The 11,842-nt window shown below is 37.5% G+C and overlaps 1 protein-coding gene across 1 annotated transcript; it reads right to left on the bottom strand.

Moving 5' to 3' along the window:
- Positions 1 to 8,922: 8,922 nt before the first annotated feature.
- On the bottom strand, positions 8,923 to 11,417 carry LOC6563343 (ichor). Its single transcript, XM_032737358.1, has 3 exons — positions 11,029 to 11,417; positions 10,910 to 10,985; positions 8,923 to 10,787 (listed from the first exon to the last, which is right to left on the bottom strand). Exons 1-3 carry the CDS (start codon positions 11,394 to 11,396, stop codon positions 9,405 to 9,407), a joined length of 1,827 nt encoding a protein of 608 aa, XP_032593249.1. The 5' UTR covers positions 11,397 to 11,417; the 3' UTR covers positions 8,923 to 9,404.
- Between the last annotated feature and the right edge of the window lie 425 nt (positions 11,418 to 11,842).

The following is an 11,842-nucleotide window of genomic DNA, read 5'->3' as shown; positions in this document are numbered from 1 at the left end:
AGGAGGCAGGTCGATATATTATCGTTAACTAACTCTGTGCACGGTGCACCATCGCTGTTCACCAACACTGACCGTGTGACGCAAACACGAGCTGTAGATGGCGCTTTATGACTCTGGCGGCACTCGAAATGTGTATTTAAATCACAAAATATTCTCGCACATTTCTAACATGAATCTGTCTATTTTATTAATCGATTTAGAAATAGTGGAAATAAATAACTGATAACAATCAAAAGAGTGCTGCCAGCCGCCAAAAAAAAGTCACATAAATTCCAAAAAGGCCAAACCCAAAAAAAAACAAGAGAAAAATATGAAAAAAATGAAATAATGAGTAAATTTACAACTGTTGCTCTCAGCGCCTATTGTCGTCTCTGTCGCACCACAGAGCTTGCATGCTTTCTTCAACAACAACAACAATAACAAGATGTGATTTGCTTTATAGTTGTTGTTGTTTGTTTTTGTTTTTCTGTTTTTTTTTCTTCTTTTCTGGCTTGTTTCATGTTGACCCACTTTTCGTGGCAATACGTGCCGCAGCAGCAGCAGCAGCAGCGACGACTGCTGGCCGCACAGTGGGCCGCACTCATGGTGAAAGCTTGAGAGGCGCTTTAATGCTACGGTTTGAGTGTGTTTGTCACACTGTGCGAGCTGCAAAAAGTCATAAACTGAATTGCCAACAGGTTATGCTACAAGCGACGATTGCTGCTGCTGCTGAGGTCGCTGCTGCTGCAAACGCAGTCGTAGTAAAAAGGGCCATGACAGTGACACTTTTGAAGTTTGAGGTTAAATTGTCAATGCTGCTGTTGTTGTTGTCGCTTGTTGCTTGTTATTTGTTGTCTGTTGTTCGTTGTTCGTCTTTCGTTGTTGTTATTGTTGTGGTTTTGCTCTGTGTGTCTCAATATTTTCCACATATTTTCAATTGTTGCTGCTGCAATTCGTGTAGCATTCAAATTCAAATTCAAAAATACAAAAGACTCAGGCAACAAACTTGCATTAACTGTGCATCGTTTTTTTTGTTGGTTTGTTTTGTTTGTTTGCCACCACATGGCACAAAATTTTAAACGGCACACGCACAAAAATGCTCACATGCTTTTATTTAGTTTATTAATTATTTTCATATCTTCTATACACACACACGCAGACACACACAGAGACACACGCTCACATTCACATTCACATTTGAAAAGTGAAATTTCAAAGTAGAACAAGCAACAACAACAAGCACATCACGTACAACTGGCCGTGCCACGCAACTTGCCGAGAGGTTCCAATAAAATTGAGGTCACTTGTCGCTGACCAGTAGCAACCCACTCTCCACCCCCTTCTCTCTCTCTCTCCTCTCTCTTTCTCTGTCTGTTGTTAACCAATGTTGAATATATCCCGCGTCGCTTTTTATTGTCGCTGTTGTTGTTGTTGTTGTTAGTCGTCTGCCTTTAGAATGCGCTGCATAACAAGTAAATTAATTGCAGTCGCGTAGTCGCATTTTTCGGCTTTAACCGTTCTATGCCGGTTTTAGGCCAGGCCAACACAGGCCGTGTGTGCCATTAAAATGCACCACGAACTTGACAACGAAAATAAGCAAAAGCAAATGGAAATTATGTGCCTAATGCGAATTCTTAAGCTCCTCATGGGTCACTTTTAACTTATGGGCTGTGATTTATTAAAAAAAACCGATCACAGTTATAAAAAAATTTAAAATTAAGTTTTAAAATAAAGTTTCAAATTAGATTATAGAAAATAAAAAGGGAGAAATTTAATAAAAAGTTAAAAAAAAAAACAGAATTAAATAAATTATATAATTAATCTAATGATATTAAAATGTTAAATGGTCCAACATTTATTACAAGCTTTGGAGAAACCAAGAAAAAAGCCAATCAGATCAAGAATTGTTCAGCGTTAAATGGTGAACAAAATAGCAAAAGCGAAATGGACGTCTTATATAAATAAATTAATAGGCAATCCCAATATTTTCAAATTGATTTAAATTAATTATGCATATTATTTAAATAATCAATAACAATTGAAATCCATTTGTTTGTCTTATTTAAATTAATTTATAACAAAAACCTCTTTTTAAATGATATAAATAAAAAAATAAATTAATTATAAAAAAATTCCACTTTTTATATGGAATTATCGTTTCTTGAAATGTGAAGTATTTGTATAAAATGTCAATAAATCTATTAGACAAAAAACGTTCATTTCATACACTTGTACAACCTATTCCATAGAAAATTATATACATTTTATACAAGCATTGTCTTACTTATCTTGATTTATTATTTTATTATTATTAATATACCCTTGCATAGGGTATCCTCCATGACCCTATATAATATTAGTGAAAGAATATTAAATTACGTCATCAGCTTCTGTTTTAAAAATAAGAATATGCAAACACAAATTAAAGTTCTAATCGGCAGCGTATGCAAATTATAAATATTGTATCATAAATATTGATCAAAAATTTTTAGCTATCGAAAAAAATGTTGTTTAAAACTGAACTAGGCAATATTAATAAACTTACTATTTTATTTATTTATTTAAATTTGAGGAGCAATTGGACATTTTATTTATCTATTCACTTAATTTGGTATAAAAGTAGATCACAGTTCTTAAAAGGTTTGATTAATAATCAATAATTTAAAAGGAAAGTTACAAAATTAAAGAGAAGAAATTAGTTTAAATATTATAATAAGAAATATTGAAAGGATATAATAAATAAGATAACTCAGTTTACATATTTTAAAAGAACAATAAAATAAGAATATAAAAAACCGAAACTAACTAAAACCAAAACAATTTGATAATAAAAAAAAAAACAATTTAATGTGTTTATTAAATAACGTTTTGTAAATATTAACAATTACTCCTAGAATAAAGCGCAACCTCAGTCACTAATTTGTATCTGAAACGAGCGCGGCTCAACTCTAATTGCGTATTTCATAAGATTTTTCGATGTGCACTGTTTGCTTTTGCAGTTAATTAAAGTTAAAGTTGTAGTCGTATTCGTAGTTGGAGCAAAAAGCAAACTGGCACAGTTCTTAAATATTAATTTAATATAATGTAGGTATAGCCATGATTTATTCAGTCAAGAATCTTGGTCAGCCTAACCGACGAGGCATGAAGACGCCGCATTGCAAAATCGACACTACACTTGAAGTCTAAATTTCGGTTCGTATTACTCGTTATTACTATTTTTAGGACCGACAAAAAAATTAACTTAGTGCATAAATTATTAAATTTTGGATTATGGCTAGTGATTAAAATATTGCTAAAACAAAAGACACACATACACGTTGTAAACATTGCTAATTTATTTTCTCACTTACTCCGATAACTCCAACCTCCTCCCCATCTCTGTCCACCCCCCAAGCTACTTCCTGCACGCGAAGCACTTCCGTTCTGTTTTGGCAGCTCCAACTCGATGTCGAATTCAAAGTTGAGCTTTTCATGTGCATCCATCAAAGGCCCCTCAATCAAGAGCAAAAGTAATCAAAATAATAGCAACAACACCAATAACAACAGCAATAACAACAACCGCAGCAGCGACAAATCAAATAAAAAAACACAACAAAGCAAACAACAAACAAACAAATCATGCCGAGTGGAAAAGACAAAACCAAAGGGGAGCAGCAGAAGCATTCAAAGCAAGACAAATCTACGCATAGATGGATGGATAGAGACACAACACAACAGTGACAAGAAAATCGTTATAGAAAATAACAATAAATATATATATATATATGTATATACACACACACACACACACACACACTATAGACACAGATAAATATATATACACATATGTATAAAAATGGCATGGCAGCTAACAACAATGTTAGCAGCAATAGCAAAGCACAAAATAGAAATGGAGAGCAACTTTCACCCAAGGTCATTGTGTCTTTAACTGCGCCACAGCAGCACCAACAACATCAACAACAACAATAACAACAACAACGGCTGGACAATATGCGACAAAGTTAACTGAAGCAGCGGCAGCGGCAGCGGCAGTGACTGCGACGTCACTGTTTCCATTTTGCCAACTTTATTGTAATGTCTATCCATTTGTCTGTCCCCCTGTCCGTCTCTGTGTCTTTTTTTTTTTGTCAACTAGACAACGAGCGACGCAGCAACGCAAGCAGCGCTGCTGGGGGCAAGCTATGCTGTCCGCCTACTTTTATCACACCCAGTATCCAATAAAAATGTTAAAAAATTGGCGTTATTAAGTTTACTACTATTTCCGATCATATATCGTATCGTGGAATTACCTACTTACATTTGACGAATCAAGAAAATCCGTTTCTTACCTATTTTTTTAAGTCTTTGACAAAAACTTTTAAGCTGACGTGATTAAAGCTCCAAGTTGGGTTTTTCACTTACACTAAAAAAAAAAGAAGGACATTTTCCGTCATTTTACAGGGTTACTTGAATTTTTTACATTTTGTTACTTGAATTTTTATTAAACATCAGTATTTTGAGATTTCACATGTACAAATATTTTTACTGTTTGTTATTCCTTTTCCGTATATAAATTGTATATTATTTCCTAAAATAAGAACAGCTTTCTAGAAAAAAAGCCATTTTCTACATTTAATTTTGAAGAAAAAGACTGACATAAATATGGGTTCAATAATTTGTTTTTTCTAGCTTTCCAAGCAGACAAACAGATTTTTGTCAAAACAATAAGGAAAAATGTTCATAAAATATATTTACACAACTCTTCTCCACATAAGAGCTTATCAAATTCCTGACCTGAAGTTAACAATTGAGCTTCAGAGTCTTTAGTTGGTGTATCAGTAAATCAGAGAGTCAATTAGTCAGTCAATCATTATGAGCTTCAATAACAGAGGCACTAAATTTGGGCGTTTAGTTCATTAAATACCATAATTCATAAAACTTTGTAATTTATAAGAATTACACACTGATTTTTATAATGACGTCCATAAGTTCGTGAAGTTCTTTTTTTCCATTAGGCCCATCAAGATTATATTCAAAGTTGGGTATAAAATATATCAAAAGATACAAAGCAGCAACAGAGATTAAAATTAGATCTGTTTATTTTAAAACCCACATAGTTTTTGATTAGAGATGTTTGTTTAATATATAACAATAATAATAATAATAATAAAAACATGAATATGCCAAAGATACCTATAACCTCTAACCTGCAACCTGTTGCAACATATTTTAAGTTTACAAGTGAGAACCGAAAAGTAACTTAAACAAGAAATAACTATCTTGGACACGTCGCCGTAGTTCATCTGCTGACATCTAAATTTCAATATTCATTTTATGCGACAAAATTAGTACACTTTCTTCATGGGCTAAAATACATTACCTGTTATATTATGAAATTGAGCGAACCTTCATTTAGATTGAGAACATTTGATACGATTGAATTTTTGTTCGTAGTGAAATTCAAATAAAGCTTCCACTTGAAAACTGAGATAGTTCTGTGTAACTTAACGTGGACTACATTTAACCAAACTAGGTTTACTTAATTGTATACAATGAAGATGCATGGGAAGATTTATCAGTTATAGCACCCACGCCCATTACAAGTCATATTTATCCGAAATGCGGTGTCAGATTGGCCACCAGAATCGTGGCCCGAAAGTGGGTCGCTCTTAGACTAAATGATAAGTGCCTACGACAAAGATGGCCAAGATGAAATGAGTAGAAAATTACATTTAATTGGAATAAAACTCAATTATAAAAATACCAAAAACATGGAGAAAGATATGCCAAGAAGAAACTGAATGATAAACGAATTACGATAGATGGTATTGTTCGCTTTGAGTGCCGGCAAAATGTTTGCCAGTTGTTAATATTTTAGTTTGACCTTTGACACGGGACACAGACAAGCACGTAACACATTTTGATTAGAACAAAACGTGGACACTCTAAATGGGGAGAGAATGAACGCGGCACAGGGAGAGGTGAGAGTCGGAGTGGCGGAGAAAGATGGGATACAGAGTCAGAGTCAGAGTCAGAGTCAGAGACATTGCCATGATATTGCATAAATTTAAGTGCCACAGATATGAGGCACAAGATACAGAAACGAGTTACAGATACATGCAAGACGCTGAAACGAAGCCAAAGCAAAAGCAACATAGAAATGCGGATGCGATGCGATGCGATGCGAAGCGATGCAAACTATATATACAACATACTCCAGACTCGTATTCGTGGAGCGAGATGAAGCTGAAGCTGTAGCTTGAGATGTAGCTTGGGCTCCATCTCGGTGAAAGAGCATGCGACCGGGCAAAGTATCTTTGTATCTCATTGCCGCGTCGCTGGCTGCCCGGCCAGTTAACATTTCGAATCCGTTGTGTGGCTGCTTCGTGCGGTTCTTCAGCGATGGAAAAAAACGAGTCTGGAAATTGGGTCAGTGGCACAGTATGCATGGCATTCTGTGTGTGTATTCGTGTGTGTGTGTGTGGATTGGCGTGAGTGTGTGTGTTGGTGTGTATGTTTGTGTGGGCTTTTGGTTTGCTTTTAGCTCTTTCTTCTTTGCATTGCTTTCTTTGCGGCGGCATTTGTGGTCAACATAATGATTCTTTCTGACTTGTCGTTGGCTCGACTCCGGATTGACTTGGTTTGGTTTGCTTGGCTCTTTTTCTATCTTTCTTTTTTGTCGCTGTCTTTAGCTTACCGCATATTTTACCATAGTCAGAAACAGAGATAGAGACTGAGTTAGAGCTGGAGCTGGAGCTGTGCCCCCTACTCGCACCTACTCTATTTTATGTGCGGCTTTCATGTCAGGTTCCTTCTTTTGCGACTCTGCTGTGGCAAGCGGCACATGCGTGCGGCATTAGCAATGCGGACAACATTGTTGCCACCTAATCAACCAAATCACTCAAACAATTTTGCCTTAATTTGACATGCGTTGCGTATGCTTCATTTTGGATTTTTTTTTTGTTTGGGACGAATTAAGAATACACCACATCATGTCTGGTTTTTCAAATATTATTATTTTTGTACATTTAAAATGACAAAATTTTGTATTTCTAGAGAAGTGAACATTAAAAAATAGAAAAATAAATATTTACAATCGAATTGCGTTGAAGTACAAATGGATTTGTGCAGTTTTCTTGCACTTGAATAAATAAATTGCACAAAACTAAAATAACATTAAATAAGGATAGATTTATGTTTTCTTAAATTATGCATTTTTTGTTTTGTTTTTCGTTTTTTTTTCAGTATTTTTCTTGAATTTTATATTAATTTTTACTTAAATAAATAGCTTCAACAATATTCGGTTTTGTTTAAAAAATATGCGCTAGTTTTTGTGGTCATAAATAATTTGCAAAATTTTTGCACGAACATAAATATATTTAAAATATGATTTATTGGACATATATTTGCATGTTTCATTTATTGTAAGATTAACATAAACTTTAGCAACAAATTTTTAAAAAACAAATTAACAACATTTAAATGTAAGTGTAATAAAATTTATTACTTGAGTACTTTACTATTTCATATTCATTATTATTATTATTACTATTATCAGTATGTATTTAATTTGCTTTGTGTGTTTTCAATTTACGTTCATTATTTGTAGTTGCTATTTTAAATAATGTAACAATTATTGTTATTTTGCCAAGCCCGCTTCAACTTATGCTAATTATATTGATACAGATATATATAAATATATATATATACATATATAGTACATATAGCATATAGACATACATATAGTATTTTATATGTGCTCTGCTTTTATTTGTACATTTACATTTATTTAATATTATGTTTGTAATTTATAATTGTATTGCTTTTAAAGTTTTCAACACGATGAGGTACATAATTTATACAAATTACAGACATTCACAATTCTTAGTTACTAAACGAACATTCAGCTAGAGATTAACTAAATTCTAGCTACATTTACAACTACAATGCATATAAATATTAATATATAAGTATATATATATAAATATATATATATATTCATATATGTATGTTTATTAATTATTTATTATTACGTGTTTACCTGTGCCAGGGCCTAAGGTGCACGAAGCGCGCAGGTTTGCATCAAAACAGAACAACAGTTGCAAAAAGACAATTGGACGCTTCGTTGTTCTTACATTGCTTGTGGTCTCTTTGCCTTGGGAATAGCCCTACTGAAATACACATATGTATATGTTTAAGCTATGGGAAGATATGTAATATGGCATGACTACCATTTGTACCAGATATGCTATACTCCACAAAGAATTCTGCCAAATACCAGTTTTTCTTCTTCTTGATTTGATCTCCTTTTCTCCATCACAGTTTGATTGCTGAACAATACAAATGTGATTTTTCTGATTTTGACTATACAGACATTATATCAAATACTTATATACTTTCATAACAGAATTTTGATCTATGCTTCTTCACACAAATTCTAAAACTAAAACGTTATTTTCAGACTGATTTTAATTATGTGAAGTGTTTTTATTCTTCACAAAAATTTCGTCTTGATACCATTAAATAAAATAATATATTTCCTTCCTTCCTAATTTACAAAATCAATTTCCTCAGTTTGGTGCCCATGGTATATTCTTTCTATTTTAGTTAAACTGGTTTCTTATAGATTTTTTTCAGAGTGCTTGAGTCTACGAATTGAATTGTGGAGGTAGTAGGTTGATATTTTTTATATATACCAATAAAAGGCACAAATTGACCTGGATAATATATAAAATAGAAATTTGTAATTTTAAATGGATTCTAAAAATATGAATATTGTTTTCTAGGCAGTTAAATAAAATTGCACCCATTGCAAATCCAATAGAAATTCTCTATTCTCAACAGCAAATAATTTTCTAGGCAGTTAAATAATATTCCTTGTTTAGCAAAATCTGTCAGAAATTCTATATTCTCAATGGAATTGAAACCTTTTAGTTTTCCAGGCAGTTAAATAATATCCCATGAAGCTACGCAAAATGTTTCGACTACTTGTTACCCATAACCCGAATTATGACCCCGGCCGGATCGGATATTGACTGATATTGAGTAGCACAGTGCAAAAGAGATCAAAAGCAACCAACAACAACGAATCTCAAGTGCTATGTGTATGGCGTTGCTCGACAGCCAGACAGTCGAACAGTCGACTGGGCGGACAATGTTGCTCCTGGTCAAGCAAGGCCAGACACGGGAAGATGGCGCACCCCAAGACCCAAACATGCACAGCCTGATCGCCAATTGGACGCAATTGATGACCAGACTGTGGTGGGCGGGTGACTTGTGGGCGGGCACTTTCCGTTTAGCAGAGAGCCTACCACACACAGAGGAGACCAGCTGAGATCGAGATGAGATCGAGCTGTGCTCCTTTTGTGGGCTCCCAGTTGCTGTTGTTATGAGTGTGAGTGTGTGTTGGTGTGTGTGTTTGGGTATGCAAATCACCGCAGTCGCGGTCAGTCACGCCCAATTCTCTTATGTATCTGTTGATGTTTGAGCAAGTGCGCCTTCTGACGAAAGGCCTTGGCACACACATCACACCTGAAGGGCTTCTCGCCGGTGTGTGTGCGCAGATGCACCTTAATGTTTGACTTATTCAAGAAGCCCCGATTGCAGATGCTGCACCGATGCACGGGCTTCTCCTTGCCAAGCAGACCACTCAGATCGCTGGCACTGAAACTGCCGACGCCCGTTGGTGACATCGAGCTCAATTGTGCCCCCCCAGCATTGACCTGATCCTGCAGTTGTCCTTGGCTCGATTGCTGCTGCTGCTGGCTGGACTTCTTTTGCGCTCTGGAACGCTTGGCCTTGGGCGTGCCACTCGGTGCATTTGTGGTGCTTGTCGTGTGCGGATAACTGCTCAGCATATCCGGACTGCAAAGACCCCCATCCTTGAGCACCGAGCCGGACATGCCAACTCCTCCGCCTCCGGCTCCATTCTGTGCCAGCTGATAGCTCGCCTGTTGCTGCTGCTGCTGTTGCTGGTTGGGATTGGTTGGATTGTTGGTCAGGTAGCGCGGATTGATCATCAAATTGTTGTCAGTGGTGCTGACCACAGAGCCGGGTGGACTGCAGCTGCTGCTCGCCGCCGACAGCTCGTTGCAATATGAGGTAGAACTAGGCGTCTCTGTTTTCAGCGTTGTCGATGATGACGACGATGTCGTCGCTGCCGTCGTCGCCGTTGATGCTGATGATGTTGAACCACCTGGCGCCGAGCCCTGAACTGGTGGTCCGTGCTGCAGACGATTCTGCAGCAGCGGCATATAGCCATGGCTGAGTAGACTCTGCAACGTGGAGCTGCTCGCATGATGCACGGGCAACGGCGAATGGGGCAACATGAAATCACTGAGTGCATCCTGCTGTGAGACGAGCACCTTGCCCTCATTCTGTATGCAATTGCCATCGATCCACGCATCCAAATCCATCCAGCTATCCCTCGTATCATTCCCCTCGTCCTTGTCCAGCTGATTGGGCACGGTGGTGTCCGCAATCGCTGAACCAATAATTGCTGCAATATCATCGATGCTGTTCATGTCCACATATTCCGTTAGATCCTTGTAGATGCGCACGCCGCTGTTGTGCAGCGAGTCGGCCACCTGATCGATGGGTGTCAGGGTGGAGCCACTGCTGGCCAGCGAACTGGAGCCATTGCCATTGTTATTATTCGCACCACCCACACCGGCCCCTTGGGTATTCATCACACAACTGTCTGCCACGGAATAGAGCTTAGAATCTAACTGACTATCGGCAAAGAGTTTGACATCGTTGAGGCAGACATCCGCATCTGTGCTAAGCACACTCTCCGGCAGGCACGTTGACGAGGAGACAATATTCTGATCCTGTGAGGAGTTGACAACACCACCACCACCACCACCACCTCCTCCTCCACCCGTCCCACTGCCACACGTCGTCGCTGCTGTGGTGGAAGTGGGATTTGCATTTGGATTCTGGGATTGCTGGTGTTGCTGTTGCTGCTGGTGGTGTTGCTGATGGTGTTGTTGTTGCTGGTGGTGTTGCTGCTGCTGCTGTTGCTGCTGCTGTTGGTGGTGGTGATGGTGGTGCTGGTGCTGGTGATGCTGCTGATACGCACTCTGTATGTAATTGTTGTTGCTCTCGTCGGGCAGCCGCTGGGCAATCGCATGATAATGATGCCCAGAGATGCCATTGATGGACAGGTGACCCGTATACCCGGTGAACGGAGGCAGTGGCTTCAGATCGGAGAGTGCATTTAGCGAGGAGCTGTTCAACAGCAGATTGTCGAGCACATCCAGCGAATTTTTCTGATCTGCATCGCTGGGCAGGGAGTCCAAGTCGTGCTCGAGCAGCAGCTTGTGCCCGTCGAGCAGATATTGATCCTGGCTGCTGGTCTGCGTCGGTCCCCAGCAGGGACTCATCAGTAGGCTTTCGACTTCTGATTCACTTGGGCCGTTCATGCTGCACAACTTCATTGTCAGTTGACCCAATCGATGGATAGAAATTTGTGTTTGTCTTTCACGCCGGAAATTTCAAATGTTGAATCCTTTGAAGCTGCAACAGACAGAAAGAGCGAGAGAGAGAGAGGGAGAGAGAACATTAATGATAATAATTATATCAAAAATTATATTTAAGGGGGTCTAAGAAGCTACGATTATCAGACCATGCAAATTCTACACATTTCCATGCACTCACAAAAAAGATGCCCTTGAAATTGGGAAATGAAAATACTGAAATTCTGCAGTGCTCACTTTATTTTTAATTTTTTTTTTTTATAAAGAGGAAAAACCGATTATAAACATTAATGAATTTGATTGGAAAATGTGGTAAATTGGCTCTGGGTCACTTGATAATATTTAAAGTATATAAAAGAGGTAATGCAAAATTTTCTAAACGAATTTTTTAACTAGTATAATAAAAT

The sequence above is a fragment of the Drosophila grimshawi genome, unplaced genomic scaffold (assembly GCF_018153295.1).
Source record: "Drosophila grimshawi isolate 15287-2541.00 unplaced genomic scaffold, ASM1815329v1 contig_311, whole genome shotgun sequence".
Classification (NCBI taxonomy): domain Eukaryota; kingdom Metazoa; phylum Arthropoda; class Insecta; order Diptera; family Drosophilidae; genus Drosophila; species Drosophila grimshawi.
This window is presented reverse-complemented; position numbering and strand designations above follow the sequence as displayed.